The following is a 13,680-nucleotide window of genomic DNA, read 5'->3' as shown; positions in this document are numbered from 1 at the left end:
TTTGCATTGAGGTCAGATAAAATGTTGCTGGAACTGAAGGTGCATGTCATAAAATATCCCCTCCAAATATGTGTGAAAATGAAGATCTTGCTTCTTGCTTTAACTTTGGACAGCACATGAAGTATATAAAAAAGCTCGACATGACTTGTCATTCAAATGTCAGTTGTCAAAACAACTTAACTGCAGTATAAGTTTGATTTATCAGCGCTGTTTTGCCTTCTAATTTTAGGTTGAAATTCGTTAAGAAACTTTATTAATTCTGCAGCAAAAGCTAATTTCCAAAGCCAATCAGTGTTCGCTAGTAGCAGCTGAAGGTAGCTCTGTTATGAAAAATTCTAATCCTGGCCCGGAACTCAAAGAGAACAAAAAGTTACCAGAGTAAAGCCACTAAACTGCTGTGTGGTAAGACAAGTCAGGACACTCAGGGCTATTTCTAATAAAAATTCACAGAACTGATACTGGTTATGTCCACAAGACTGAATGAAATTCACTGTTTGACACTCCTGGTTTGATAACACGTATATTCAAATATTTTCCACTAAGTACCTGCTGACAAATACAATGAACATAGGTTTTAAACACGTTACATTTTCACTAGTTTTATGAGTTTGTCCAACTAAGTCTTTTTCTGCTCCAAACATATTTTTCCTATAACCAGTCATAATACTTCTTAGAAGATTCCATTTCACATTGTACTGAATTAGTATTTCTTCAACCTGTTTGAAAACATTCTTGCCTGTAGTTGTTCTAGGCAGACTATTCACAGATGCTAATTCTTCAGTCACTTCAAACTCAGCACTGACTTCTCAAATATACAACAATATTGGTAACATCTGCTGACTCATCAAGAGACAAATAAAACCATTCAGTTATCATTTGCCTTGCTTTTTAATTGACTATAGATGTTGCCCTGAATGGCCTCAATTCTTTAAACAACTGTTCTCACTGAAAGGCTAATGGCTTTAAACAAGTTTATTTTCTTTGCCCACATTTCTTTAGCTGCTGTAATCAGACATGATTCAATTAACTCACTATTTGGTAAAAGGCTTTCCTTACTTGGTTAACAAATGAGTCACTCAGAAACTTACTTTGGTTGCAGCCTCATTTTTGTCTTTTATTTTTGTGAAGAAATTCTGCTGTGATGAGGTATTCAGTCTTAAATTTTCTAATTCTTCTAACCATTGCTCTCCCGTGATTTGGGAATGTTGGGATGTATGCTTAGTTTGGAATGTCAATGTGCACTGCATTATTTTAACACACCTATAATGACTTGACATAACCAAATAATGCTTTACAATTTAATTTGATAATATAATCCCCATTCCATTAAGCCCTAAAAGAGCGACAAAGTCCACTCTCCTCTTGAATGTTGCAGTATAGCAATATGTATGACACTCAAACATTCACTGTGATTTGTAGTGCAGTGAGCAACGATGCAGAAACAGCCATAGACATGTAAAAGAATAAATATGGCTGTTCCAATAAAACTTTGTTTTATGGGCAACCAACTTTGAATTTCATAATTTTCATGTGTTACAAAACATTATTCTTCTTTTGATTTTTTAGCCCTTTAAGGATGTAAAAAATCATTCTTAGATCAAAAGTTGTACAAAAACAGACAGTGGGCTATATTTGGCTAACAGGCCATACTTTGATGATACTAATTAGAGAATACTGTTTGCATAATGATAAAATAGCTTGCTGATATTACTCAAAAAAGTGTTAACAATGTCCTCACTATACAATGTATTTAGGGAATACCAGTTAATAAAGGTACTTAATAAAATATCTAGTATAAATTATATAAATCCAGCACCTATTCATAATAAAAACTGAACAAACTAGGAATAAAGGGGAACTTCATCAGCTTGATAAAGAGCATCTACAAAAACTTACAGCTAGCATCATACTTTATAGTGAGAAACTAGATGATTTCCCACTAAGATCAGGAACAAGGCAAGGATGCCCACTCAAACCACTCTCATTCAACATTGTACTGGAAGTCCTAGATAATGCAATAAAACAAGACAATAAAATAAAAGGTGCACAGATTAGGAAAGTAGAAATAAAGCTGTCTGTTCACAGAGGACAATTGTCTATAGAGAAAATCCCAAAGAATCAACAACAGTAACAAAAAACTCCTGTAACTACTAAGCAATTATAATAAGGTGACAAGATATAAGGTTAGTATATAAGTCAATTGCTTTCATATATGCCAGCAATAAACAATGGGAATTTGAAACTAAAAACACAATACCATTTACATCAGCACCAAAGAAATGAAATACTTAGGTAAAAACAAAATCTACCAAAATATGTACATAATCTATATGAGGAAAACTACAAAAGTCTGATGAAAGAAACCAAAGATCTAAATAGACAGCTATTCCATGTACAGGAAAATGAAGATTCAAAATTGCCAAGATCTCAGTTCTTCCCAAATTGATCTAGCCTTTCAATGCAATCCCAATGAAAATTCCAGCAAATTATTTCGTGTACATCAACACTGATTCTAAAGTTTATATGGAAAGGCAAAAAGAGCCAACAAAACATTGAAGGAGAGAACTGATAACCGGAATTGGAAGAATGATAGTACCAAATTTCAAGATTTAATGTAAAACTACAGTAATCAAGACAGTGTGGGATTGATGAAAGAACAGAGAAATAGATCAACGGAACAGAATAGAAAGCCCAGACATACACCTAAACAAATACAGTCAACTAATCTATGAAAAGGAACAAAGGCAATTCAATGGAGAATAGTGTTTTCAGCAAACGGTGTTAGAACTGGACATCCATATGCAACACAAATGAATCCAGACATAATGCTTACACAATCACTGAAATTAACTCAAATTGTATTCTAGACTTCAAATGCACACAAAATTATAAAACTTCTAGAAGATAACAGGAAAAAATCTAGGTGACCTTGGGTATAGAGATGACTTTTTAGATATAACACCAAAAGCACAATCCATTGAAAAAAAAAATGGTAAGTTGGACTCTGCCTTGGATTAAATGTACCCCAAAAACTTGACCCCAATTGTGACAGTGTTAAGAGGGTGGGAAATGCTATTGGGGTGATTGAAAGGTGGGCCTTGAAGAGGTGATTGGATTGTGAGGACTGTCCCCTCATGAATGGATTGATCCATTCTTGGATTAGTGGGTGTGGTTCTGAGGGATTTAAAAGGAGAGTGCATGCGGTGCTTTCTCTCTCTCTCTCTCTGCTGTGCCATTTTCTGCCATGTGAGACCCCTGCATTGCTGTAAAGCACTACCAAAGAAGGCCTTCCTTAGATGTGTTCCTTGGACTTTGGACTTCCCAACCTCTGAAACTGTAAGCAATAAATTTCATTTTCTTAAAAATTACCATGTTCTGTGTATTTTGTTATAAGCAACAGAAATGGACTAGTACAGACTCTATTAAAATTTCTGCTCTGAGAAAGAAAATGTTAAGAGAATGAAAAGACAAGCCACAGACTGGGAAAATATATTCGCAAAACACACATCTGATTAAAAACAAACAAACAAAAATCTGGTATCCAAAATAAACAAAGAACTCTTAAACTTAAACAAAAATTTTAAAATAGGCAAAAGGTCTGAACAGACAGCTCACAAAAGAAGATCTACAGATGGCAAAAAGCCTATGAAAAGATACTCAATATCATATGTCATCAGGGAATTGTGAATGAAAACAACAATGAGATACCACTATATGTTTACTGGAATGGCTAAAATCCAAAACACTGACAACACCTAATGTTGGCAAAGGTGCAGAGCAACAGGAACCCTCATTGCTGGTGGGAATGCAAAAGGGTACAGCCACTTTGGAATACACTTTGGTAGTTTCCTACAAAACTAAACACACTCTTACCATAAGATCCAATCATTCTATTCCTTGGTATTTACCAAAAAGAAGTAAAAACTTATGTCTACACAAAAACCTGCACACAAATGTTTATAGCAGCTTTATTCATAATTGCCAAAATGTGTAAGCAACCAAGATGTCCTTCAATAGTTAAACAGATAAACAAACTGTGGTACATCCATACATGGAATATTATTCAATGATAAATAGAAATGAGCTGTTGAGCAATGAAAAGAAGGGGAGGAACCTAAAAGCATATTTCTAAGTGAAAGAAGCCAATTTGAAAAGACTATATGATATCCCGAAAAAGGCAAAACTTTGAAGACAGTAAAAAGATTAGTGATTTCCAGAGGCTCTGGGAAAGGGAAAAGAGAGATTAACAGGAGACTTACAGGGGACTTTTAGGGCAATGAAACTTCTCTATACCAGCATGATACTGTAATGGTAGATATAGGTTATTATATGTTTGTCAAAACTTACAGAGTGTAAAACACAAAAACTGAACCCTAATGTAAACCATGGACTTTAGATAACAATGTATCAATATTAGCTCATCAACAATAACAAATATATCACACTATTGCAGGATACTTTATACTCAATTTTTCTCTAGACCTAAAGCTGCTCAAAAAAATAAGAGTTGTTTTGTTTTTTTTTTAATTATATGACTTATTTTTCCATTGAAGATCAGATTTTATTGGATGTGTACCATGTTAGGAAAAAGGTAATCGAGTTCTTTTAGATGAATACTTAAAATGTCCTTGTAGTACAAAATAGATGGGAGGCAAGATGGCCAACTAGAAAGGTCTGGCACTAGCCCCTTCCACCACAAAAGAGACCAAAACAATAGAACTACAGAACTACTGGGCCCACAGCCACAATATCCCTGCCCAGTGTCACCCACCCCAACAAGAAACTGCCAAGGGCCACACCACCTAAGCTAGAAAGTCACCCTCATACAGCTCCAAGATTGAATACAGTTGAAGAAGTCACACAAAGACTGCATTATCATACTCACCCAGAGTCAAACCAAAAACATCCAACCTGTCAATATAGAACACCTCCACAGGAAAGAGATTAACTACTCTTAATATTAAAAGAAGTGACTATACCATGAGACACCCAGACATCAATGCAGAGATACAAGAAGCATGAAAAAATAGAGAAACATGACATCCCTGTAAGAAGACAATAATTTTCCAGTATCAAACCCCAAAAAACAGGAAACCAGTGAAATGCCTGAAGAGGAATTCCAGATGGTAATCTTAAGGAAACTCAACATGATGCAGGAGAAAAAAGAAATCACAAAAAACTCAGAAAAACAATCCAGGATATGAATGAGAAACTCAACCAAGAAATAGAAATCATACAAAAGAATCAAGCAGAAATCCTGGAAGTGAAGAATGCATTCAATGAAATAAAAAAATACAATCAAGTGCTCGCTTCGGCAGCACATATACTAAAAAAATACAATCAAGAGCTTAAGCAACAGGCTACAACAAGAGGAAGAATTTCTGAACTTGAACCCAGGCTTTTTCAATTAATTCAGATGGACCAAGAAAAAATTTTTTGAAAAAATGAAGAAAGCCTGCAAGATCTATCAGACAGCCTGAAACATACAAACACGCATACTATAGGTGTACCAGAAGGGAGAGAAAGGAAAAGACATTGAAAGCATGTTTAATGAAATAATAGCTGAAAACTTCCCAAATACTAGGGGAGATATAGTCTTCCAGATCCAAAAAGCTTAAAGATCCACAAACAGATTCAACCCAAAAAGGTCCTTCCCAAGACATACTACAATCAAATTGTCAAAAGTAAAAGACAAAGAAATAATTCTAAAAACAGCAAGAGAAATGCATCAAATCACCTATAAGGGAATCCCTATCAGACTAACAGCAGAGTTCTAACAGAAACCTTACAGGTCAGGAGAAAGAGATGATATATTCAAAGTGCTAAAAGAAAAAAATGCCAGCTGAGAATACTATACCAGCAAAGCTATCTATCAGAAATGAAAGAGAATTGGTGTCTTTCACAGACAAACAAAAGCTGTGGGAACTCACCACCACAAGACCAGCCCTGCAAAAAATTCTCAACTATCATCATGAATACACAGGAAATAATAAAAACCTGTAGTAGAACAGATATGCAAATGGTAAAGAGAAAGAAACTTTCTTTTCACTACAAAAAACACCAAACATCCAAGAGAAATAATAAAAGGGAAATAAAAGAACAAAAGAAATATAAAATAACCATTAAAATTTTTTAAAATGGCAAGAGCAAGGCTATATCTTTCAATAACAACCCTGAATGTAAATGGATTAAATCCCCCACTTAAAAGATAAAGACTGGTTGAGTGGATTAAAAAACTAGACCCAACTATACACTGCCTGCAAGAAACTCACTTCTCCAGGAAAGATAAACAAGACTAATAGTGAAGGGATGGAAAAATATATTCTACACAAGCAGAAACCAATAAAAGAGCAGGAATTGCTATACTTATATCAGATAAAACTGACTTTAAGCCAAGAACTGTAAAAAGAGACAAAGAAGGACATTATATAATGATAAAGGGATCAATGCAGCAAGAAGATATAACAATCATATACACATATGCACCCAACATCAGAGCACCCAGATATATAAAGCAAATGTTACTGGATCTAAAGAGAGAGAGCCCAATACAATAAAAGTTGGGGGTTCAACATCCCTCTCTCAGCATTGGACAGATCATCTAGACAAAAAATTAGCAGAAAAATATTGGATTTAAGCTGCACTATAGGTCAAACGGACTTGGCAGACATTTATAGAACATTTCATCCAACAACTGCAGAATATACATTCTTATCATCACACAGATCATTTTCCAGGTAGACAATGTGTTAGGCTGCAAATCAAGCCTCAAACTTAAAAAGATAGAAATCATATCACATATTTTTTCAGACCACAATGGAATAAAACTTGAAATCAATAACAAGCAAAACTTGAAAACTATACCAATACATGGAAATTAATCAACATGCTACTGAATTACCAATTGGTCAAAGAAGAAATAAAGCAGGAAATCAAAAAATGTCTTAGAACAAATGAAAATACAAGTACAACATACCAAACCTATGGTATAATACTGCAAAAGCAGCACTAACAGGGAAGAGTATAGCAATAAATGCTTACATCAAAAAAGTTGAAAGATCGCAAATAACCTAATGTTATATACCACAAGGAATTAGAAAAGCAAGAACAATCCAACCCTAAAATTAATAGATGGAAAGGAATAATCAAGATCAGAGTAGAATTAAAGAAAATAGAGACCTAGAGATGAAAAAAAAAGATATAAAAGATTTATGAAACTAAAAGTTGTTTTCTGAAGAAGATAAACAAAATTGACAAACCATTAGCTAGACTAAGCAAGAAAACAAACCACCCAAACATCAAAAATCAGAAATAAAAAAGGAGACATTACAACTGATTCCACAGAAATACAAAGAATCATGAGAGACTATTATGAACAGGTATACACCAACAAACTTGAAAATCTGGAGGAAATGGATAAATTTCTGGACACATACAACCTGCCATGACTGAACCAGTAAGAAACTGAAAACCCGAAGAGATGAATAACAAGCAATGAGATTGAAGCTGTAATCAGCAGTCTCCCAACAACAAAAAGCCCAGGACTGTATGGCTTCACTGCTGAAGTCTGCCAAACTTTTAAAAAAGATTTAATACCAACTCTTTACAAACTATTCTAAAAAATCAAAGCAGAGGGTATTCTCCCAAACTCATTCTACAAGGCCAGCATCATCCTGATACCAAAACTGGACAAAGGCACAACAAAACAAGAAAACTATAGGCCAATATCCTTGATGAACTTATATGCAAAAATTCCCAACAAAGTACTTGCAAACAGAATCTAACAGCACATTAAAAAGATTATACACCACGACAAAGTGGGATTCATCTCAGGGACACAAGGATGATTCAACATACATAAATCAATAAATGTGATACACCACAAAAACAAATTGAAAGAAAAAAAACCATATGATCATCTCAACAGACACAGAAAAAGCATTTGATAAAATCCAACATCTTTTTATGACAAAAAGTCAATAAATTAGGTATAGAAGGATTGTATCTCAACAGAATAAAAGCCATATATGACAAACCCACAAATAACAATATACCGAATAGAGAAAAGTAGAATGATTTCCCTCTAACAACAGGAACAAGACAAGGATGCCCACATTCACCACTATTTAACATAGGATTGAAAGTTCTAGCCAAAGAAATTAGGCAAGAGAAAGAAATAAAGGGCATCCGAATTGGAAAAGAGGAAGTCAAATTGTCCCTGTTTGCAGATGATATAATATTACATATAGAAAAACCTAAAGACTTCACCAAAAATCTCCTACATCTGATAAACAAATTTAGTATAGATTCAGTATATAAAACAAATATACAAAAGTCAGTAGTGTTTCTACACACCAAAAATGAACTAGTAGAAAAAAAAATCAAGAAAGCAATCCCATTTACAGTAGCTACCAAAAAAATAAAACACTTAGGAATAAATCTAACCCATGAGGTGAAAGATCCCTACAATGAAAACTACAAAACACTGATGAAAGAAATGAAAGAGAACACACAAAAAAGGAAAGACAGTCCATGCTCATGGACTGGTAGAATACTACCCAAAGTGATCTACAGATTCAATGCAATCCATATAAAATACCAACGACATTCTTCACAGAATAGAAAAAAACAATCCTAACATTCATATGGAATAAAAAAAAAGACCCCAAATTGCCAAAGCAATCCTGAGCAAAATGAGTAAAGTGGGAGGCATCACACTACCTGACTTCAAATTATGCTAGAAAGCTATAGTAACCAAAATAGCATGGTACTGGCATAAAAACAGATGCTTATACAAATGGACCAGAACAGAAAACCCAGAAATATACCCACATACTTCAGCCAACTAATCTTTGGTAAAGGTGCAAAAAATATAGATTGGGGAAAGGACAGCCTCTTCAAGAAATGGTGCTAGGAAAACTAGATATCCATGCATAGAAGAATACAAAAATCTACTCAAAACAGATTAAAGACTTAAACATAAGGACTGAACTATAAAACTTCTATAAGAAAACACAGGGTAAATGCTTCAGGCCACAGGACTAGGCAAAAATTTTATGAATAAGACCTCTAAAGCACAGGTAGCAAAAGCAAACATAAACAAATGGGATTTTATCAAACTAAAAAGCTTCTGCACAGCAAATGAAATGATCAATAGAGCAAAAAGACAACCTACAGAATGGGCAAAAATATTTGCAAACTATACATCTGACAAGGGGCTAATATCTAGAATATAGAAGGAATTCAAACAACTCAATACTAAGTAATCAAATAACCCCATTTTAAAAAAGGGCAAATAACCCAATTAAAAAATGAGCTGAATAGACATTTCTCAAAAGAAGACATATGAAAGGCCAACAGGTATATGAAAAAATGTTCAACATCACTAAGCATCAGGGAAATGCAAATCAAAACCATACTGAACTATCATCTCACCCCAGTTAGAACTGCTGTTATCAAAAAAAAAAAAAGAATAACAAATGCTGACGAGGATACAGGGAAAGGGGAACCTCCTACACTGTTGGTGGGACTGTAAATTAGTGCAGGCACTATGGAAAACAGTATGGAGGTTTCTCAAACAACTACAGATAGAACTACCATATGACCCAGCAATCCAGCATTTACCCAAAGGAATAGAAAGCAACATGTCAAAGGGATACCTGAACTCCCATGTTTATCACAGCTCTGTTCACAACAGCCAAGATACAGAACCAACCTAAACATCCACTGACAGACAATTGGATAAATAAAATATGGTACATACACAAAATGGAATACTATTCAGCCATAAAAATGAATGAAATTCTGCCATTCACAGCAACAAGGATGAGCTTGGAGAAAAATATGTTGAGTGAAATAAGCCAGGCACAGAAAGAGAAATACTGCATGTTCTCACTTATATGTGGGAGCTTTAAAAAAAGAGAGAGAGAGAGAGAGAACAAAATAAAACAAACAAAATTGTTAGTCTGTTTCTGTGTCGCTTATAACAGAATACCTGAAACTGCGTAATTTATAAAGAAAAGAGGTTAATTTGGCTCATGATTCTGAGACAGTTGCATCTAGTGCAGGCCTTAGTCTGCTTCTACTCATGGAGGAAAGTGGAAAGCAGAAGGCAGCCAGTGGGTACAAGCAGACCACATGGTGAGAGGAAGAGAGAGAAAGGAGATGCCAGGTTCCCTCTAAACAACCAGCTCTTGTAGGAACTAACAGAGCAAGAACTCACTCACTCCCCCCTGACCCCCAGGGAGGGCATTAATCTATTCATGAGAGATCTGCCACCCATGACCTGAACAGCTCCCAATACTGCCACATTGGTGATCAGATTATGACATAAGCTTTGGGGGGACAACATATCCAAACTCTATCATTCTGCCCCTGGCCCCCCAAAACTCAAGCCCTCTCACATAAATAATACAATCATTCCATCCCAATAGTCACACACATTGCATACATGGACTGAAATATAACACTGTATCTCATAAATATGTACAACATTTCAATTTTTTAAATTTAATTAAATAAAATGTCCTTATAAATAAAGGCCAAACTGACAAAATGATAGCGTATGAAATAAGAAGTTATATCAAAGAACAAAACAACAGAGATAATTGGATCTATATGTCTAAAAAATGATTTTCATATTTAGTTTAAAAAATATTATACTGAAATGTATAACCAACAGAATATATTACTTACATATACATAAATGTATTAATACTATATTAATGGTAGGTATAATACCATTTATAGAACTCAATTTTTCAGGTGTTGTACAACATGCATTACACATGTTATCTCTTTATTTACTTTTTTACTTAATTTAATTTTACTTCCCTAAACACATGATTATCAACAGAACCTATCCTGGTTTGTACTTAGCATCATGTTAACCAGTCCAACCATTAGCTTCCAAAAAAGAATGAGACTTTTCCCAAATTAAGCATGGTTAAAAAAAAAACAAAATAAATATTCCAATATTTTTCTTATATATATATAAACAGAAACAGAAAAAAATAACTGTTCCCATAAATATCACAAAGTTCTAAATGACCATCCATTAAATATTATGTATTTGTGTCAAATATCAAATACTACGTCCTGTATGAACCTTTTTTCCACATTTATTTCTGTTGGCTTCCCCTGACCCATGCCAGTTTCTCCAACCTCTACCGCACAAAACAAGTCACTTCCACCTCTGTATGAGTATTTCCACTGAACATCTACATAATTCTTAGTAGCATTTCTCCATGTTTTTATAATTCATTTTTAAACATACATACAAACAACAAAGAAAGAAGAAAACGATTGTAATGAGTATTGTGAAGGTAAAGACACTATCTTAGTCATCTTCCTACCTTTGGGACTTTTCAACCAGCAATTCAAACAATTATTCAGTAAGGACTGAATAAATGTACAGTATATAAAATTCAGAACAGGTATCTATTTATTCCCATCAAATAGGGTATCATAAACTCAATGCTTTTTAAAAATTTCTAATGCCTTATCTTCCTTCTTGCATACCTGGTTATCCCAACATATGAAACTTCCTGCTTGTTTTCATTGTTAACCAGTGAAAGCCCAAGACTGTGGAGAGACAAGGTTATCTCCTGACTGGCCTGTTCCATTTCTTCTGCCTGCAGTGCTTTGGAAACCAAGGCAACATCATCTGTGAAAAGCAAAACTCTCTGGCGCCCATCTAGGAATGATACCCAGTGTATCTGGATGTTGGCATCATATGGAAATTGTCCACATTCATCCTGGGGAAAAGAAGTTTTCATTAAATCTACATGTAATTAGTTTTTATGACATAATGTTGAACTATAGAAACAGAAAGATTAGAAAAGTTTAAAATGTGTGACTATAAATTGGAAAATTCTATCAAAATGACAAAGTTATAATCTATTTTAAAACACAGTCACCAATTTTTTTCAAATAATGACAAAGATTAATAAGGCTTAGTTTTCTATACCTTAGGTTTGAGTGCTCAAAAGACACTGAGCAGAAACAAGAGTATCCTTTGGTGGCACCAATGCCAAGAGATGATTACTTGTCTCCAAGCTGGAGAACAGAATGGTTCAGAAGTTTATTAGAGAAGTAAATTTTTAAAAAAAGAAAGAAAAGTAACGTACTTTATTTTTATGTTTTAATAATTTATAACATAACAAATATTTATGTAAATCACATTGCCAAATAGTCAAACTATGGCAATCAATTTGTACTAAGTTTTACTGAGAATAGCCTTCCTGGCTAAAGGTTTCATGTAACACTTGAAAATATGAGGCTTGATTTGGTCAGTGTTTTCAGAGATTAAAATCATAAATTAATAATAAATTCCTCCTCATTCTGGGCTTAACAAAAATGTAACAGTTTGTTTCAATAGGCAGAACAAGTATCTCTGTGTATTTTTCATGCTATCCTTTCTTGGAAGGAAAGAAAAAAAAAATGAAGGATGTCACCAAGAGAAAAGGAATAGTTGAGTTTTGCTGCTGTTCTTTAAAACTTATTATTGCTGTTAAGTGGTCAAAGCAGCCTGTCCAGTTTTTTCTTTTACTCTAATGTGAGATTATGAGGGGACTTCAAAAAGTTCATGGAAAGATTTGCATTATCTTTTAATTCTATTTTTTCGTGAACTTTTTGAAGTACCCCTGTACGTTTTCAGATACATATGAAGAAGGTAAAATCTCTCTTTGTAAACTACAAAATGTGATATGTATCTTGGTTCAATCTCGGTTCTTATTTCAATACTGTACTCTCTGGCTCTATTTGTTTTTCATCTATTTGATCTGCTAAAAATTAAACTAGGTATGTTAAAACAACCCTAGGCAATTGTGTTTCAGTTAACCTACAGCATTTTAAGTTTTATCTTTTGATGCAATGTTATTCACTGCGTGAAGGTTCATAGTTATTACTACTACCGGTCATTTTATCATAATCTATTTAATAATTTTGCTATGAATTACAGTTGGTCAGAAATTAAAATCAACAACTTTGCTTTCTTTTTACTTCTGTATGCCTGTTAAATCTTCATCATCTCTTCATGCTTATAATTATCTGTGTTAGTTTGGGTAAGACAGTTCTCTTATAAGTAGCACATAGTTAAATGTTATTTTTTAAATTAATCTAAGTGTTTTTTTAATAGGAGAATTTAAACCACTTTCATTTAGTGACATAATTGACGGGAAGCATGGTGTAGTAGAAAAAATTCATGAACTCAGAAGTCAGACACACCTGCTTTTGAGTCCCAACCAGCAGTCCTAAATTCCAATCAAAACAATCAGTGATGATACACGAAAAGTACTTTTTCATACTTTATGTTTCCTTCTTTTATTATAAAGGCAAAGTTTTCTTTATTTTCACTTTCTCAATTGTTTTTAAATTCCTTTCTCACTGATTTTAGTTCTACCAATTGGTAGCTTTTTTAAAAAGGCATAATTTTTAATCTGTAATTTCTCTAATTAAAATTTAGAATTAAATGGTACATATATATAAGTATGCACAGAAAACATCATTTTCCCTCCCCCCCCCACCCCACTTTATTTTGTTGCCTTTGTCTTTTATTTCACCTTGCTTTCTCCTACTGCATAGCTGTCATATCTTTATAACTTGGTTGAGAATGCCAGGCATGCATTTTGAAATTTTTCTTCTGCCTGTAGTAGAAAATTTTTCAAAGGTATAATCGCC

General features: G+C 33.9%; 1 protein-coding gene across 4 annotated transcripts in view; it reads right to left on the bottom strand.

The window, feature by feature from the left end:
* VPS13C (vacuolar protein sorting 13 homolog C) overlaps positions 1-13,680 on the bottom strand; it is a 172,241-nt gene that overhangs the window by 31,541 nt on the left and 127,020 nt on the right. For all 4 annotated transcript variants that reach the window (XM_063091557.1, XM_063091558.1, XM_063091559.1 and 1 more), the window contains exon 65: positions 11,521-11,756. In XM_063091557.1, the coding sequence (XP_062947627.1) occupies positions 11,521-11,756 (236 nt within the window). The remainder of the gene's footprint in view (positions 1-11,520; positions 11,757-13,680) is intronic.

Source organism: Cynocephalus volans, chromosome 3 (genome assembly GCF_027409185.1).
Source record: "Cynocephalus volans isolate mCynVol1 chromosome 3, mCynVol1.pri, whole genome shotgun sequence".
NCBI lineage: Eukaryota > Metazoa > Chordata > Mammalia > Dermoptera > Cynocephalidae > Cynocephalus > Cynocephalus volans.
Note: the sequence above shows the minus strand (reverse complement) of the source record. Positions and strands in the feature narration are given on the sequence as shown.